The sequence below is a fragment of the Carlito syrichta genome, unplaced genomic scaffold, assembly GCF_000164805.1.
Source record: "Carlito syrichta isolate Samal-C Ts95f unplaced genomic scaffold, Tarsius_syrichta-2.0.1 Scaffold314750, whole genome shotgun sequence".
Lineage (NCBI taxonomy): Eukaryota > Metazoa > Chordata > Mammalia > Primates > Tarsiidae > Carlito > Carlito syrichta.
The window spans coordinates 28,476-47,000 of record NW_007258846.1 but is presented as its reverse complement, the minus strand read 5'-3'; the positions used below and the strand labels follow the sequence as shown (position 1 = coordinate 47,000).

The 18,525-nt window shown below is 52.7% G+C and overlaps 1 protein-coding gene across 1 annotated transcript in view; it reads right to left on the bottom strand.

The window, feature by feature from the left end:
• Positions 1–740: 740 nt before the first annotated feature.
• The window catches only part of LGALS9 (galectin 9), a 30,818-nt gene continuing 13,033 nt past the window's right edge, over positions 741–18,525 (bottom strand). Inside the window, exons 2-11 of the mRNA XM_008071828.1 lie at positions 14,880–14,971; positions 10,259–10,460; positions 9,359–9,469; positions 7,431–7,514; positions 5,806–5,841; positions 5,194–5,244; positions 4,467–4,508; positions 3,306–3,394; positions 2,994–3,156; positions 741–887 (exon numbers count right to left, since the gene is read on the bottom strand). Of these exons, the coding sequence (XP_008070019.1) occupies positions 741–887; positions 2,994–3,156; positions 3,306–3,394; positions 4,467–4,508; positions 5,194–5,244; positions 5,806–5,841; positions 7,431–7,514; positions 9,359–9,469; positions 10,259–10,460; positions 14,880–14,971 (1,017 nt within the window). The remainder of the gene's footprint in view (positions 888–2,993; positions 3,157–3,305; positions 3,395–4,466; positions 4,509–5,193; positions 5,245–5,805; positions 5,842–7,430; positions 7,515–9,358; positions 9,470–10,258; positions 10,461–14,879; positions 14,972–18,525) is intronic.

Here is an 18,525-nt window from a genome sequence, read left to right as displayed (position 1 = left end):
AGGTCACCAAGCTCCCTACATCAGACACTCCCGCCCAAGAGGCCCAAGCTCCAGCCTGGTAGCTATGCGTATCAGGACCCCCTCCCTAAGGATGCCTGTGCTCCCCCCTCCTCCACGCTTTGGCTGCTTCCCCCCCAAATGGATTGAATAAACCACAGTCATCCCACACGTGCGTGCTTGTCATTTTTATTTCTTTGTTTAAAGGACACTGGGAAGGGAGAGAGCCCCCGATGAGACAGTTCCAGTCAGTTGGTGGAGGCCAGCTGGATGCAGAGGGGGTGGAGGGTTGGTGCAGGGTGCCAGGTGAGAGGGGAAGGTTAAAGGCCAGGAAAAGGGTCAGAGGAGGTCACCTCCCTCCAGGAGCGGACACTGTGGCTTGGGGCTGGGGTGGCTTTGCATGGGGGACAGGTATGCGGTTGAGAGCCAGGCGGGGTGTTGGCCGGGACTGGGAGCTTGGGAGGGCTTAGGACCCATCCTGTCTGCCCCAGGGACTGAACACGGGCTGCACGCCCCTTCCCCAGCTGCGCCCCTCTCCTGGATGGCAGGATGGGGCAGCCGGGGCCCCAGATACCGTCAACTGAGGAAGACAGTCCTGGCCGGCTGCCTTCTGCACCCAAGGCCGGCTGCAGACCCTGCAGAGAAGCCCAGGTCCTAGGCAGGGGGGAAGGCCGGGGCCAGGGCTGGGAAGCAGAGAGGACAGCAACACTCTCCAGCCCTCCTCCCCGGGCCAGGGCACCGGCCTAGGTCTGCACGTGGGTCAGCTGGACGTCACCCCCCACTTCCAGGTTGTTGATGGTGGGCAGTGTCTTCAAGCGGTGGCAGTAGTCAAGCAGATGCTGACCGTCCACAGCCACCTTGAAGCAGTGGCCTTCACACAGGATCCATACCTGGGCACAGAGGCATCCTCTGGAACCTCCCCTAAATGGAGGCCATGTCTTCCTCCTCCCTCCCTCTCACCTCCCTCTGATGTGAATAAGCCCCACACCTACCCTCTGACCCCTGAGTGACTCGCCCTTCACTAAACACGCCTTGTGTGTTCCCCTGGACACAAACATATGCTGCTCCCCTGCCTGGAATGCTGTTTCACCTGTGCTTCCCACCCTGCACACCTTCCCCACCTCCTGACCCCTCCTGGTCAAGCCAGCTGCCCCCTCAGACCGTGTTCCTCATGCCCATCTTCACCCAACTGGACACTGAGCCACTAGGGACAGGGTGGGGGCCTGTGTCATCATCTCCCTGGTACCCAGCACACCGGAGTGCTCCGTGCCCGGGCTCCTGCAGCAGCCGCCTCCTAGCTTGTCTTTCCCACACCAAGCCCTTCTCCAAGAGGCAGTTGGGGCACACGTGTTAAAACGTCACCCTCTCCATCGCAATAGCTAATGCTGTGCACGGGCACCGTCCTGAGTACATTACAGACACGACCCCATTCGTTCCATGTCTACAACTCTATGACATCCCTATTATTAATAGCCCCACTTTGCAGATGAGTAAACTGAAGTGCAGAGTAGGTGAGTCACTTGCCCAAGGTCACACAGCTATCTAGAAATCAAAGTATGTTGCTCCCTGGCTCCAGTGGCTTTTCACTGCTGAAAACCTAACCTCCTTTCCAGGGCCACGAAGTTCTACATTGGTCATTTTCTTTCTCTCTCTCTCTCTCTTTCTTTCTTTCTTTCGTTCTTTTGTTGGAGTCTCACTATGTCTCCCAGGCTAGAGTGTAGTGGCATGCTCACAGCCACCCCAGTGTTAACCTGCTTGGTTCTGGCGATCCTTCTGCCTCAGTCTTTCAAGTAGCAGGAACTACAGACATGCACTACCACGTCCAGCTAATTTTTTAAAAATGTATTTATTGTAGAGATGAGGTCTCACCATGTTGCCCAGGCTGGTCTTGAGCCTGTGGGCTCAGGTAATCCTCTCGCCTTGGCTTCCCAAAGTGCTGGTATTATAGACTTGAGCCACCACGCTTGGCCTACATCAGTCATTTTCAACCCTGATTGCAGAGTGTAATCACAGAAGACCTGGCTTTAAAATATGGATGGCCAGGCGGACTGTCTCTGTGGTCTAGGGTGGGCCCGGGCATCAAGTTTTCTTTCCTAAGCTCTCTAAGTGATTTGAATGGGTGGTCAGGGCAGGGCACACCTTCTGTGTGATCCTGGGCTCCAGCTGCACCCTATGCCTCTCTGGTCCTTCCTCTAACCCACAGGCCCTGGCCTCACTGCCCCTGGACAGCCCATGCCTGTGCCTTTGCACACTGGCTGGCTGTACCCTGCTGGGTTCGCCTGTTCTGTTCTGCTTTCTGCATGGCAACTGTCATTTCTGCAGCAATCTGTTCGTGCCTTTGTTTCTGTTCCTTCCCCACAGAGAGTATAGCCTCCCTGAGGACAGGACCCTGTTTGCTCACTTCCCCACTGCACCCCCAGTGTGTGGGGGGCTTCCTGCCCAAAGCAGGTCTCAATAAAATAGTTGATAAATGGTTGTTGAACGAATAAGTGAATAAATGACCCCATTCGCTCTTGGGTCTTATTGGCTGTATGACCCCAGGCGAGTAGCCTGCGCTTGAGTTTGTTTTCTTGTCGGAGGTGAGTGGATTGCCTGAGCCTGCGGGTTCGAGACCCGCCTGGGCAACCTGGTGAGGCCTCATCTCTACAATAAATCAAAAAATTAGCCGGGCATGGTAGCGTGCGCCTGTAGTTCCAGCTACTTGAAAGGCTGAGGCGGAAGGATCGCCGGAGCCCAGCAGGTCGAGGCTGCGGTGGCTGGGAGCGGCCACTGCACTCCAGTCTGGGCGACAGAGTGAGACTCCAACTCAAAAAAACAAAAACAAACAAACAAAATAATAATAATAATAATAATGCATTGACCACTTATTCTCTTCCTCTGGGCCCAACTCCAGAGTCAACAGCTCCCATCCTGCTCAAGGTACTCCCAGATCTCCTCTGTGCCTTCTCCTTGTGTCCCCCCAAATCCTCTCGGCACTCCAGATGGGGGCACCTTACCAAGAAGCTCTGGCCTTGGGTGAAGGGCATTTTCTTGGACAGGCTTCGCTCTTCTGGCCCCCAAGAGTTGTTGACCTGGGTGTTGCGGATCACAGAGTTCTCATCGAAACGGGGGTTCAGGTGGAAGGCGATGTCACTCCCAGAGCGCAGGTTGATATGGAACCTGGGGGGAGACAGTTCGCCTGGACCTCCACCCATGGAGCCCCAGGCCCCAGCTCCTCCCCATCGTCCCCAGCCTGCCTGGAGTCAGGAGATGGCCAGAATGATCTGGAGGGTCTCTCCTTCTGGAGAGCCCTGGGGCCCTTGACCTACCTCCGAGCATGAGGCAGGACAGTGCCAGACACGAGGATGGACTTGGATGGGTACAGCCCACCGGGGATGGTGGTGAAGAAGGGCATTCGCTGTCAGGAGAGGGGGGCAAGTTAGCCAGTGGCAGCCAGAACAGCTGCCACCTACTGTGGAAGGAGAACTTCGCACCAGTTTCCACGAATGTGGATGCCAGCTGAGAAAGAACCCTGCGCTACTTTTACTTGGTTCAGTAAATGCCAAAGGGAGACGCCAGTGTTCCTCAAATGAATGGGCTTAAACTGTCATGCAAGTAACTAGCCAAACACAAAAGGATCCTTGGAATGAGGAGGGAAGGCCATACAATGTGCTCACATCGAAGCAACAGGTTTTTTGTTTGTTTGTTTGTTCGTTGGTTTTTTTTGAGTTGGAGTCTCACTCTGTCGCCCAGACTGGAGTGCAGTGGCCGCTCCCGGCCACCGCAGCCTCGACCTGCTGGGCTCCGGTGATCCTTCCGCCTCAGCCTTCCAAGCAGCTGTAACTACAGGCGCGCACTACCACACCCGGCTAATTTTTTGACTTATTGTAGAGATGAGGTCTCGCCAAGTTGCCCAGGCGGGTCTCGAACCCGCGGGCTCAGGCCATCCACTCACCTCAGCCTCCCAAAGCGCTGGGATTACAGACTGAGCCACCGAGCCCGGCTTGTTTGTATGTTTTAAGTCCAGGGTCTCACTCTGTTGCCCAGGCTGGAGTGCAGTGGCACCGTCACAGCTCACTGCAGCCTCGATCGCCTGGGCTCAGGCGATTCTCTTGCTTCAGCCTCCCAAGTAGCTGGGATTGCAGGCACATGCAACTACACCCAGCTAACTTTAAACATTTTTTTGTAAAGACAGGGTCTCGCTATGTTGCCCAGGCTGGTCTCGAACTCTTGGGCTCAAGCAATCCTCTCACCTCAGCCTTCCAAAGTGCTGGGTTCACAGGCGTGAACTACCACACTTGGTCTGAAGCGAAAAGCTCTTTCCACAGTCTTCTCATGTCCTTGGATGTCTTCAAGAACCTCAACTTACCAGAGGACTGCTGGTCCTTAATTTAATTTTGCAAAGCTGGAGGATCCACCCAGGTAGCCCCACACCCTCCTACCCTGCCCAACACGAATAAACCTCTGCCCTTTCCTGAGAAGCCACTCACGTAGGTTACATTAGGATACACCATAGGAGGGATGGTAGGATTCTGTGGAAGAGAGATGAGGACACTCGGTGAAGGAGGGCGCTGTGCCCGGGCACACACACAGGGGCACACCCAGGCACCCACACGTTCTACAAGATTCTAGACATTTGGTTTCCAATGTAAGGCTGAGGTTGTGAGGCTTCAGTCCTTGGATGCTCTCATCTACCTTCCTCCTCACACAGGACTTTCTGGAACATCCCGCTCTGTTTCCGGACCCCACCTCGGTCACCTGCCCCTCCACCCTCCACGGGCACCTCACCAACTTCAGGCCTCCCACCCGATCGACACTAGCGGAACAAGAGCTTGAGTCTGTGATCAGTAGTGACTCCCCAGGGGCTCAGGAGGCGGGGCGCCTCCTATCCGGATGCTGGGACTGCTGCTCCCCCTCTTGGCAATAGAAGGGCCGGACTTCCTGCTGGCCTCTAGGGGACCTGTCTCTTTGGCCACTGGACAGATCCAGGCTGCTTCAGAATCACTGTTGTCCCGGGGGGGGGTCATTTGGGGATGGGCCTTCTGCTCAGAAGACATGTGCTGTCTCACATGTCTTTTGAGCAGAAGGCCCACCCCCAAATGACCCCTCCCTCCTTTCTAAACTGCTTTCTTCCCAATCCTAGGACTCTAGGGATCTCCATTCTTGGGGAAGGAGGACACTGTGTGGCTGTGAGCTGATCAGAATGTTTAGGCTTACCAGGAACATCTGTCCAGGGGCGCCGTAGGCCGTGTGCACCATCCTCGGAGTCTGGAAGAAGGAAACCAGGTCTTAACCCACTCTCACCTGTGTGAAGGCCAACACCTGCCACCAGAGGGCGCCAAGGAACATGCACCCTGAGGTGAGTCAACCTCCTGCTGTAAATAGAGCCATGGCTCCAGCCCCCCATAATGGGTGGGTAGGGTGTTCCTTCTCTGTAGTGGATGAGGGAAGGGCAAAGTTGGAGTCCTGGAGAAGAAAGATGGCTGCACTGTGGCTCTGGCCCATCTTTCTTCTCAGGGAAATTTCTCTCTGCCTGGCCTCATTTTGGAGGAGGAAGGAGTGAGTGTGGGGCCACAGTCTTTTGTGGCTGCCCACAGAGTGGCAGAAACTTGAGTAAACAAGGGGCAGTTCAGATTGCTTCCTTTTGGGCAGAGACAGCCAACCACGTCCACCCACCAGCATCACCAGGGCCCAGTCAATGGTCAAGGGGACTGGCCTCTGCCACCCACATTCCCGATGGGAGAGGTACGGTACCCACCCTGCCTCTTCCTCTTAGCCCTCAGGAAGAACCCAGATGAAGAGGGGCCAAAAGGAAAGAAAGAGACTTACCATGGGAGCCAGGTTGGCAGACCACATGCCTGGAGACTGGAAGGGGTGAGAAGAATCAAACTGGTGGTCACGGTTAGCACCACACAAGGGTGAGAGGCCACAGCAGGCCTCCAGCGCAGGCCTTGCGCTCAGAAATGTCTCCCCAGACCCACCTCCCTCTTGCTTCCAAGCAAGCCTTCCTCAGCCCGTGGCACCCAGATTTTCACTCCTAGACACACAAGGACTCGATTCTGGAGGGAGGGAGCCCCACTGGCTCCTTCTGAGAGAAGGGAGAACACATTGCTTCCCTTAGCTCCAAGAGCCAGGAGCATTACAGCCAGGGCTGTGTTTCACCCACAAGGTAAGAACGAGCATTTACTAGAGGTCTATCACAGGCCAAGCTCTGGGCTTTCCAGCGAGGGACGCATCCCTAGTGCCTGTTCCCCTGGTGAGGGAATGAGGCTCAGGAAGTTTGAGGAGTGTGTCCAAGCTCACCCAGGTAAAAGGGATAAAATCAAGATGGCATCCAGTTCTGTCTGATCGGATCCGCTGCCCCCTGTTCTCCCCAGGGCCGTGCTGGAGCTCAGCCATGGCAAGAGCAGAAGCCCTGTGTTACCACGATGGACCATAGGGAGGCTGGGTGGACAGAGGATCCCACCCTGCCCCCACTGCCCAAGTGGCCAAGGAAGGGCTTCCCATCTTCTTGTCCTAGATGCCATCCCGCCCGGTAGACTGGCCTTGCCCCGGCTGGCATCCCATTCTACCTGACTGCGCAGACTATATTCCACATCTATCCACTGGGTCCCTCCTGAGTGCCAGGCACTTGCAAATGAACAAGCCACAGTCCCAGCCCTCCAGGGGCTCATGGGCATGGAGATCATGGGAGTAGAGTGACGGAGACAGACACATAAGCATGGTTACAAGGGGTTGGGGACTGGCATGGCACAGATGTGTACAGAGTCCATGGGACACAGAGGGGAGCATCCAACAATCTTCTGGGTCCAGAGATTGTGTCCAGAGGAGCGAGGTCTAAGCAGGGCACTGAAGGGCAACTAGGTGTCTGCTGGGGGCGAGGTTGGCAAAGGGTGCTTTGAGCACTGGGGAAGGCAGATGCAAAAACGTGGTGGCTTGAGAGGGCCTCTCAGGTGAGTAGCAGAGGCTGCGTGAGTGTCATGGGTCGGGGGAGGCCAGGAGGTGGGTTGGACCCAGACTGAGAGGGAATGTGTGGGTTCTGCTGGGGAATTGGGCTTTATTTAGAAGGGCTTGGGGTTTTGAAGATTTTCAGGCAGGAGAGAATATGATCAGATGTATTTGTAAGATCACTGTGGCGGGAGTGGCTATGAGAGCAGGTGGGAACTAGATCACTGCTGTCATGGCGAGGAATGGCAGCGTCCTGCACCAAGGCAAGGGTTTCAAGGAGGGAGACACGTCGGTGCATTGGAGAGGCATGATGAAGGGGACAGGGAGATCCGGGATGACTCCCAGGTCCCTGGCTCCGGGTGCCTGGCAGGTGGAGACAAGGAGCTCCCGGGTGGGCAGGGTGGGGCCTGTCGGCCCTGGCTGGCCTGCTGGCTGAAGCCAGCCTCTCGAACCCTCTGTCCTTCCTGCTACGACTCAACCTCCTGGGGCCTCTGTGTTTAACTCACTTTCGGTCGGCGCCCCTTGGGCCTGGGTGGCAGGGAATATTGCACTGCAGAGAAGGTAGGCTGCACGAGGACTGTGCGGGTGTTCTGTTAAAACAAAAAGCACCAGGGGGTGAAGAGAAGCATTGATGGAGCCGAGGGAGAATGGAAAGGCCAGGGCAGGCACAAGAGGGAGAGAGCCAGGCAGGTGGGGCGTAGGGGCCGGGCGGGAGAGGAAAGGGCCAGGCCAGAGAGCAGCAGCAGGTGGGCGGTCTCCCTCATCTCTCTCCCCCTCCTCCAGAGTCGGAACAAAGGAGTGTGAGAAATGAAGGCCCAGGCGAGGAACTCAGAGCTGTTGAGGACCTACTGTGTGTTTTGTTCATCTTTTTTTTTTTTTTTTTTTTGAGTTGGAGTCTCACTCTGTCGCCCAGACTGGAGTGCAGGGGCCGCTCCCGGCCACCGCAGCCTCGACCTGCTGGGCTCCGGCAATCCTTCCACCTCAGCCTTCCGAGTAGCCGGAACTACAGGCACGCGCTACCACACCCGGCTGATTTTTTTATTTATTGTAGAGATGAGGTCTCGCCAAGTTGCCCAGGCAGGTCTCGAACCCTCAGGCTCAGGCAATCCACCCACCTCAGCCTCCCAAAGCGCTGGGATTACAGGCTGAGCCACCAAGCCTGGCTAGATTTTTCACTTTTCTTTTCTTTTCTTTTTTTTTTTTTTTTTTGAGTTGGAGTCTCACTCTGTCACCCAGACTGGAGTGCAGTGGCTGCTCCCGGCCACCGCAGCCTCGACCTGCTGGGCTCTGGCGATCCTTCCGCCTCAGCCTTCCAAATAGCTGGAACTACAGGATCGCGCTACCACGCCCAGCTAATTTTTGATTTATTGTAGAAATGAGGTCTCGCCAAGTTGCCCGGGCGGGTCTCGAACCCACGGGCTCAGGCAATCCACTCACCTCAGCCTCCCAAAGCGCGGGATTACAGGCTGAGCCACCGGAGCCCGGCTAGAGCTGAGGTCTTACTATGTTGCCCAGGCTGGACTTGAACTTCTAGGCTCAAGTGATTCTCCTGTCTCCGCCTGCCAAGTAGCTGGGACCACAGGTGTACATCATCACTCCTGGCTTTTCTAACCTCTCAGATGTTGGTAACACATTAAAAAAATTTTTTTTTTTTTTTTTGAGTCGGAGTCTCACTCTATCGCCCAGACTGGAATGCAGTGGCCGCTCCCGGCCACCGCAGCCTCGACCTGATGGGCTCCGGCGATCCTTCTGCCTCAGCCTTCCGAGTAGCCGGAATTACAGGCATGCGCTACCATGCCCGGCTGATTTTTTTTTTATTTATTGTAAAGATGAGGTCTCGCTGCTCAGGCGGGTCTCGAACCCGCGGGCTCAGGCAATCCACTCACCTCAGCCTCCCAAAGGCGCGGGATTACAGGCTGAGCCACCGAGCCCGGCCAAAAAATTTTAAAATACAGAGAGGGTCAAACAGAAGGGCCATTTTGTGACCTCTGGCATCTGTCATCCTATTGAACCACACAGCTACTCATGAGGTGGCAATGACCATGCTCATTCCACTGATGAGAAAACTAGGACTGGGAGAGGAACGGTCACTCATCTAAGCTCCTGCAGGCTAAGAGGATGGCAGAGCTGAGCATTTGAACTTGCTCTTTCTGGAATCACACAGCCTCCTCACCAGGGTAGAAATAGAGAGAGACAGAGAAAAGAGTGACCGAGGAGTCTGGGAGATGGAGACTGGTGTTCCAAACAGAGACAGTCACACAGAAGAGGAGGATGACAGAGGAGAAGGGGCAGCAGACACTGGGACAGGTGACCAGAGGTATGTCCGCAGTGTCACCTGGATAGGAGGTTGGCCAGTACCCTGGGCCCATCCAGCAAGGCCTAGGCAGGGCCCTGCACCCAGCCCCTGGTACCAGTGCCAGGTGGACGCTCTGACCTGGAAGCTGATGTGGGACAGCTGCACAGAGCCGGTGACGGCGATGGTGTCCACGCGGTGAAAGGGTACACGGTGTTGATACTGCACAAAAAGGGCCCCGTTCACCATCACCTGCCACAAGAGAGAAGGTATTCCAGGGAGGAGTCCCAGGCCAGGGTGGGAAGCACACTTGAGCTCCTGGATCCCTGCTTCTAGAAATGAAGACCTGAGTCTGGACTTCACATTTGTCCCCCTCCTGGGTTGGGGGCGTCGACCTTCAGTGCTGCACTGAGCCAAAGTGCATCGACCCAAATCTCGACTTGGCTCTAGTTGGCTTCTAGTCCTTACAGCTGTCTACTGTAGAAGGTCTGCCTCTCTAATTATAGCTCGCCCAGATTATTAGTTAAATATGCATACAAGTACTCACGGGGGGCAAAGGAGAGGCCACCTTGTGATACACACCAAGTGGAGGAGAACATCCATGTTCAGGACAAGCAGCCATGGATGTAACCACCCACCTGGCTCCCCAAACCCAGAGATACTCCTCTGCTTGTGAGGGTAACTAGCAACAGGCTCAGAAAACCACACCATTCATGGAACCTGGATAAAGACTGGAAAACATTACTGAGAAAAGCTGTTCCCAGGGACCTGGTGGTAGAGGAATGGCCATAGCAGAGGCATGGAATAACTTTGAAGAAACACAGTGCCAAAAAGCAACACACTGGCTTATCCAGTTATTACTTTCAGAATAAAAAAAGCAACACGTGTGCCTGTAAATCCAGGCAAAGGAGTGTAAGGAGACTAGAAGCCATCAGTAACACCCTCACAAGGAAGTGGTCGTGTTATCTACTCAGTGGTGTTGCTCTGGCGGGTTCTTACTTCAAGAACCGGGAGTGGAGGTGGGAGGGGACTCCTGCTCACCTTGAATTCCGAGCTCGCCACCAGGAAGTTGATCTCAAAGGGCATTCCCTTCTGGAAGGGCATCATCGTCTTCCTCTCCTCAGTTCCCCAGGAGCCTTTCTGCCTCGTGTTGCAGACCACGTACCCTTGACCTTCAAACCGAGGGTTGAAGTGGAAGGCGATGTCATTTCCACTGAAGCCGGTCTGCAAGTCCACAGCAAACCTAGGCCAAGGGAAAGCAGAGTCTTCTGAAGCCTGACTTACGAAGTGTGACAATTAAGTCTGTGAACTCATACTAGAAAAGGGGCTACATACCTCACTGCTGAATATCACTACTGTCACCTTTGAAGTACTCCCCTTGGGAAGCTATGCACCGATGCCAGCACCTAGTCCACCCGTCAGAGCAAAAAATTTTGGAACTCGTTTTCTGGAGTGGCCATCAGAGCTGTTGTTGCATTACCCTTGATGTCCTGAATGTCATCAAAATGTCTTTCTTTCAATATTTCCTTTACCTTCGGGTAAAGAAAAAAGCTACTGGGGGCCAGATCAGGTGAGTAGGGAGGGTGTTCTAATACAGTTATTTGTTTACTGGATAAAAACTCCCTCACAGATAGTGCTATGTGAGCCAATGCATAGTTGTGTAAGAGCTCTTTCAGGACCATTTTTGCACACACTTTTTTTTTTTTTTGAGTTGGAGTCTCACTCTCGCCCAGACTGGAGTGCAGTGGCCACTCCCGGTCACCGCAGCCTCGACCTGCTGGGCTCTGGCAATCCTTCCGCCTCAGCCTTCCGAGTAGCCAGAATTACAGGCATGCGCTACCACTCCTGGCTGATTTTTTTAATTTATTTATTGTAGAGATGAGGTCTCGCTGCCCAGGTGGGTCTCGAACCCACGGGCTCAGGCAATCCACTCACCTCAGCCTCCCAAAGGCACGGGATTACAGGCTGAACCACCGAGCCCGGCATCACACTTTTCTTATGCCAGGATTTTCAGTTAAGATTTTCCTATTTCTCGGGCTAGGCGCGATGGCTCATGCCTATAATCCCAGCACTTTGGGAGGCCGAGGTGAGAGGATTGCCTGAGTCCTCTGGTTTAAGACCAGCCTAGGCAACTTGGTGAGACCTCATCTCTACAATTAAAACAGAAAAAAAAAATTAGCCAGGCATGGTGGCACGTGCTTGTAGTTCCAGCTACTTGGAAGGCTGAGGCTGAAGGATCGCTTGAGCCCATCAGGTCGAGGCTGCAGTGGCTGGGAAAGTGCCAGTGCCCTCCAGTCTGGGTGACAGAGTGAAACTCCAACTCAAAAAATATATATATATATTTTCCTATTTCTCTGTCGATGTTCATTTGCTCTGCCATGCTTCTCACAGTCAGCTGACAATTTTGACGCACAATTCAGTGAATTTTTGCAATGTTTTTGTCAGTTCTGATTCTTTTTTTTGAGTTGGAGTCTCACTCTGTTGCCCAGACTGGAGTGCAGGAGCCGCTCCCGGCCACCGCAGCCTCGACCTGCTGGGCTCCAGCAATCCTTCTGCCTCAGCCTTCCGAGTAGCTGGAACTACAGGTGCACACTACCACACCCGACTCATTTTGATTTATTGTAGAGATGAGGTCTCGCCAAGTTACCCAGGCGGGTCTCGAACCCGCGGGCTCAGGCAATCCACTCACCTCAGCCTCCCAAAGTGCGGGATGACAGGCTGGGCCACCGAACCCGGCTCAGTTCTGATTCTTACTGGTCATCCTGAACTCTCTTCAACAGTGACACTTTCTCTCCCCTCAGAAAAATGGTTTAATCCAATTTGTACACTGCCATTTTCTTCATGACATTATCCCCATAAACTTGAACTAACAGGTCCCTGATTTTACTTCCACTCTTGCCAAGTTTAACAAGAAATTTGATGTCTGTTTGTTGCTGTAATTCAAACGCTGACATTCTCGGGACAACAGCTCTGATGGCCATTCCAGAAAAAGAGTCCCAAAATTGCTTTGACAAGTGGACTAGGTGCTGGTGTCAGTGCATAGCTTCCCAAGGGGAGTACTTCGAAGGTGACCATAGTGATATTCAGCAATGAGGAGGTGGCACTTTTTCTAGCATGAGTTTGTGAACTTAATTGTCAGACCTTTATTGCCAATGTTGGGAACAGGAGGATCTTGGTACCTCTGCTGTGTGTTTGTCTGGGAATCTGCATAGAACCTGCGTGGCAGAGACTACTTTGTTGGCATCCTTTTTTCCATCTAATTTAGACTAATTTGTCTTTGTGCAATTATTGCATTTTGCCCTCACAGCGTGATTTTCTAAAGTAAGTAGAAAATGAATAAGGAGGCCAAACATGGTAGCTCACTCCTGTAATCCCAGCACTTTTGGAGGCCAAGGAGCAGCCTAGGCAAGATAGCAAGATGCTGTTTCTAAGGAAAAAAAAAATTAGCGGGGCATGATGGCACATGCCTATAGTCCCAGCTACTCAGGAGGCTGAGGTGGGAGGATTGCTTGGGTCCAGGAGTTTGAGGTTATAGTGAATTAGGATGGAGCCACTGCACCGCAGTCTGGGTAACACAGTTAGACTCTGTCTCATAAATAAGGAAATAAATAAATACAGTGAGTAAGGAGAAGTGCTGGTACTGGCAACAAGAAACATAAGTTTGGAAACAAATTACAAATTGGTATCAAAGATGGAAGTCATTAAGCACATCTAGAAGAAGAAAAAGCCTTTAGCAGCAAGTGGATACTTGCTGGAGGTCAGCACATACCTGAGAGAGAAAAAAGGGAACAGATTTAAAGAGCGTGTGAAATAAAAGAGGTGTAGAACAGATCATAGCTCTGTAGGCATGAAAGCTTTCTCGGGCTGGGCACAGTGGCTCATACCTATAATCCCAGCACTTTGGGAGACCGAGATAAGAAGATTGCCTGAGCCCGCGGTTTGAGACCAGCCTGGGCAACTTGGAGAGACCTTATCTCTACAATAAATAAAAAAATTAGCCGGACTTGGTGGCACGTGCCTAAGGTTCCAGTTATTTGGAAGGCTGAAGCGGAAGAATCGCCTGAGCCTAGCAGGTCGAGGCTTTGGTGGCTGTGAGTGGCCTGGGCGACAGTGAGACTTCAACTCAAAAAAAAAAAAAAAGAAAGAAAGAAAGAAAGCTTTCTCAAGGTGCGGCTGTCCCTCATGGGATGTTGGCGTGTGTTTGGGGGAACACATGCGATATGGGAGTGGTGGCCCCAAAGTCAGGCTAGCCTGGACTCACACTCCACTCTGTGCTGCTTGCCATCTGGGATGATCCCCAGACCACACCAGCCTCCGTGGCCACATCCAGGAAAGGGGGTGGCATTCTCTGGGGGTGATGAAGGGAGGCAGTGCTGAGGAAGACCTCATGCAGGTAAATATTCCTGGCTATCTTTCCTCAGAGGAGAGACACTGTCAAAACTTCTTGTGGGTATAGCTGTGCCACAAAAATGAGGAATTAAAACCAAAAAAACCTTTCGAGGAGACAGGTTCACAGAAGGGCTCAGTCAATGTCTGTTCTGCCTTTTCCCAGACATGAATTCCATCCTTGCATTGCTTGCATCCTACGGGAAGTTCAAGTCCAAGGTTCTCTGAGGCATTTCTGTCTACACCAGCCTTCCCTGAACTCAGTGTGCATGTGGTCCTGAGCCCACGGTTTGAGACCAGCTGGTCTCTGTAACAAATACACAGAGCTATAGGATGGGCCTCCCACTTTCTGTCTTCTTGAGAGAGAAAAGGGTAGAGGTCCAGAGACGAGATCCTGGGTTCCCCCGATGGAGGGAGGGATCAGGTGCCTCATTACCTTCTGAGCATCTCCCAGGGGCATGGCAGGGCTCTCGGTCAGTCCCACAGTTGCTGTGGCCATGCCTGCCCTGGCAGGGTGGCAGTGATGGAGGGAAGGCTGAGCTGAGGTTGATCGGGGATCTGAGAGTGTATGAAGGGGACCCGGGTCTCGAGGAGAGGACCCCTAGGACTGAGACGGAGGCTTCCGAGAGAGAAGTGATTCCAGAGGGGCCTCTGTGGGCACTGTGGGCTTCAGCAGGCAGCCACCACATGGTCCCCAGCCATCCCAGGTGAGAGGCCCCAAGATGGGCTGCCTGGGCAGAAGTCAATCAGGCCCACATGAGGCCCTCCCTGTTCCCAGACAGCCCACCTGGGGTGGGGTGGGACATGGCACCGAGAAGGTGTTTTGAATTGACTTCATGTTTTCCAGAAAAGGCCTTAAAACCCAAAGAGATCAAATTATTTTTTATGGCAACTTCAAGTATTTTCACTTCAGAGGTTCAAAGTAGGTGAGAGAAGTTTACGGACAATAAAGGAAGTTCTGTTTTTGCAACATCTGAGTCATAATGTGCAAAGTTCAACCTTAGAACATAATTATCTGTCTCTGGGTCATCTTACTTCCCTAGGGCAGGGAGCCCCAGGGGCCCCATTTGTCCTGGAGTCTACATTGATGGTGCCCCAGAATGTGGGTGGCACCCGTAGGGTGGTGCCCTGTGCTATGGACAAGGGCACATTTGGCCTTCCCTGAGCCAGGTGGGCGAGCTTGGAGGCTGTTGGCTGAACTGACCTGAGCTCACAGGCACAGTGGTTTCCCAAGGAACGAGACCAAGCAGAAACAACGATTCTATCCAATACACACCTGTTCTCCCTGGAGTTAATCACGATCCCGCTGACAGTGATCTGAAGTCCATCCTGGAGACCCCCTTGGATTGCCCCACAAAAGGGGATGACCTGCGAGGAGAAGGTGTGGAGGCCTTGAGTCAGGGAGCCAGACTCCCATGGGCTCCCCTCCAGCGCTAACCATTATCAGACCCAGGCAGGACAGCGCCATGCTAGGGGCCCTCAGAGGGTGACCAGGACAGATGGAGTCTCAGCCTCACGGGTCTTCGGGTCCTGTGCAGGGGCAGGCACAAATCCAGTTGGTTACTCATACATTCTAAGTCTGTGGCAAGGAGATGGCCTGATGCTGAGAGGACGTGACAGAGAGTTGATCCCACATGAGCAGAGTCGGAGAGGAAGTGAAAGCAGTGTCAAAGGACACACCAGGAGGAAGGCCATCCAGGAAGGAGGCAGCTTTCCCACGGCCCGACTGGTAAGGAACTAGGGTAGCGATGGGGGCTGCTGGACCCCAGGCCAAGGTCCCAGCAAGGGTCCCAGGGCCCTGACTGAGGTCTCAGGAGTCACAACCCACCAAGGATCTGGAGAGTAAATTTTCCACTCCCCTGAGAGGACCAAGAAGAAGGCGTACCTCCCTCTCCCCACCATCTCACAGTGGCTGCCATGGCCTTTGCCCTCCTGGCCACCTCCAGCAAAGCCTCTTCCAGGAAGCCTCTGCAGCCACGGGACAGCCCCCTCCTCCACTTCTGCTCCTGGGCTCCCCACTCCCGTCAGCAGCCTCCAAAGCCCTAGCTTGGGGCCTGTGCTCATCCCAGGTTCCATCACTGGCACTTTGCCAATTCTCTTTCCCAGTTGTCTCGAAAGGAGCAATGAGTCAAGGGAAGATATGCATGGGTTTCAGAGTCAGGCAACCTCCAAGTCTAATCCCAGCTCTGCTACGTATTACCTAAGTGGCCTTGCAAACCTTGTGTAACCTCTCTTTGCCTCAGTTTCCTCATCTGTAAAATAGGAATCAATCCCCTTTACGGCATACGACAGTTTGATGATTTAGTGAGAAATGTCTATGGTAGAAGATACTGGTACATAGTAGGTGTCTCTCCACTGCCCTCTGCCCCCCACCTTGGTCTCTCAGAGCAAAATTCCCAGATTGGTACTGGCCAACTTTCAAAGCTTACTTCCAAAATGCCTTTCGTCCAATGTGGTTCTGCAACCTGCATTAGAGGAGAGTTCTATCTTCTCACTGATTCTCACATTTTTCAAGTTGTTAATGTCTTCCCTAACATCTCCTTTAGGTCAATTTCCTACAAAAATGAAATGCTCACAGGAAACCAGGCAGATGATGTGTGTGAGTGAGGTGGCTAGGTAGATAATAGGGAGTGGTGGAAACTGTGGCAAAGTAGACACCACACCCTTTATCTAAAGGGGCAACATCTACTCAGCTCTAACCAATGATTATCATCCAGAATACAGAGATCTGGATTTTTGTTGTTGTTAAATTTTCCAATTTCTGGGAAAAAAATTATTCAAAAAAGGATTGTGTAAAAGTTTCTATGTTATAAAGATATGTCATAAAATACTTGTAATGGACCAGGCATAGTGGCTCACACCTATAATCTCAGCAATTTGGGAGGCCGAGGTGAGAGGGTTGCCTAGCCAACAGGTTCGAGACCAGCCTAGGCAACTTGGTGAGACCTTATCTTTACAATAAATCAAAAAATTAGCTGGGCGTGGTGGTGGATACCTGTAGTTCTAGCTACTTGGAAGGCTGAGGCGGGAGGATCGTCTGAGCCCAGCAGGTCAAGGCTGCGGTGGCCGTGAGTGTGCCACTGCAATCCAGCCTGGGCGACAGAGTGAGACTTCGACTCAAACAACAACAACAACAACAACAAAACCTGTAATGAGGTGACATATCTGAATTTTCTTAAAAATAATCTGAGGATGGAAAGGGAAGTAGGTGAGGGTACGTGAAAGGACAAAAAGCCAAAATGGAGTAAGTTAGTCAGCAGCTTGTTTTAACCTGCCCTCTAATCATTAACAAGGGCCCAGAGGTAGTTACTGATAATTGTCTTTGGACTAACAAAGCATGCTTTGTACTAACTACCCTTTTATCCAAAGTATTTATCTTCCTGTCATAAGAGGCCAAGCTGACCTAATCTATTGTGATCGGTTCTTCACAGCCTTCACCGTCACCACACAGGCCACCACCCTGTCATCATGACAACAATTACTGTGCTTATCTGTCCCCTTCGTGATGATGTAAAATGGATCACCACCCCATTACCAAGGCAACCTGCCCCACCAAAAGGAGGCTTTAAAAGCATTCAGTCTCAAGCACTCACCGCCATGTTTCCTTCAGACACCTGGTCCCCTCTCTCCCTCAAGAAGTGGATCCACCCTCTCTCTCTCTCTTTGAATTGCTTTTAAAATAAATTCCAATCGAATTTCTGTGCAATTCTTTGCATACCTGTGGCATCGGCACTGACCCACCAACCTAACATTGTGGTAGCCCGATGGGGAGCTCTGTAGAGTTTCCTCCATGCTCTCTCTCCCATTCTCTTCTTTCTAACTCGAGTCTCTCTGTGGACTGTGCTGTAACTTGAAGGCAACTGATGGATCTGGCCAGAACTCTCCTTGGCTCTCTCTCTGTCCACCTCTCTTTCACCACCCCACCTGGTGAGCCGACCTGGCCAGACCCTCCAGATGAGATTTCATCACTGGTGAGTCCATATATTACCCTCTCTCTTCATTTTAAGGTCTGAGAAAGAGCTTGAAAAGCTACTTTCTTGGATCTCAAAAGGTTTAGGGGGCTTCAGGTCCCCCACTCAGAAATCTTGGCACCAAGTCTTCCAAGCATGGTGGAGAAGCAGCCTTGCTGCCAGGCAGGACTGCCTCTGTTGGGTCCAGAGGACCAAAGGTACACCCTTTCTCACTCAATACTCACACAATCAGGCTGATTCCACTCTTTTGGAACGCCAAATGAGAACATGGATGCTTTTCTCTTTCCAGGTGCTTGACCCTGTTCTCAGGAACAATCCCTTTTTCTCTTTAGAACTCCTCCTGGGGAACCCTCAATATGGGGTGGCCAAGGTCCCTTCCCCATTGAAATGCATTCTAGGAAGCCTTGGAACCCTCTTGCTAGAGAGGAGCATCTGCCTTAAAAGTCTCATTTTTTGCCACTTAATACCAGCTAGGCAGTCAGGCTCAGTGTCTCAGCCTGTAATCCCAGCACTTTGGGGGGCCAAGGCGAGTGGATTACCTGAGCCTGAGGGTTCGAGACCAGCCTGAGCAACCTGGTGAGACCTCGTCTCTACAATGAATCAAAAATTAGCCGGGTGCGGTAGCGTGTGCCTGTAGCTCCAGCTACTTGGAAGGCTGAGGGTGGCCGGGAGTGTGCCACTACACTCCAGTCTGGGCAACAGAGTGAGACTCCAACTAAAAAAAAAAATTACCCATCGAGACCCGCCTGGGTAACTTGGCGAGACCTCATCTCTACAATAAATCAAAAAATCAGCCAGGCGTGGTAGCGCATGCCTGTAATTCCGGCTACTTGGAAAGCTGAGGCGGAAGGATCGCCGGAGCCCAGCAGGTTGAGGCTGCGGTGGCCGGGAGCGGCCACTGCACTCCAGTCTGGGTGACAGAGTGAGACTCCCAACTCAGAAAAAAAAAAA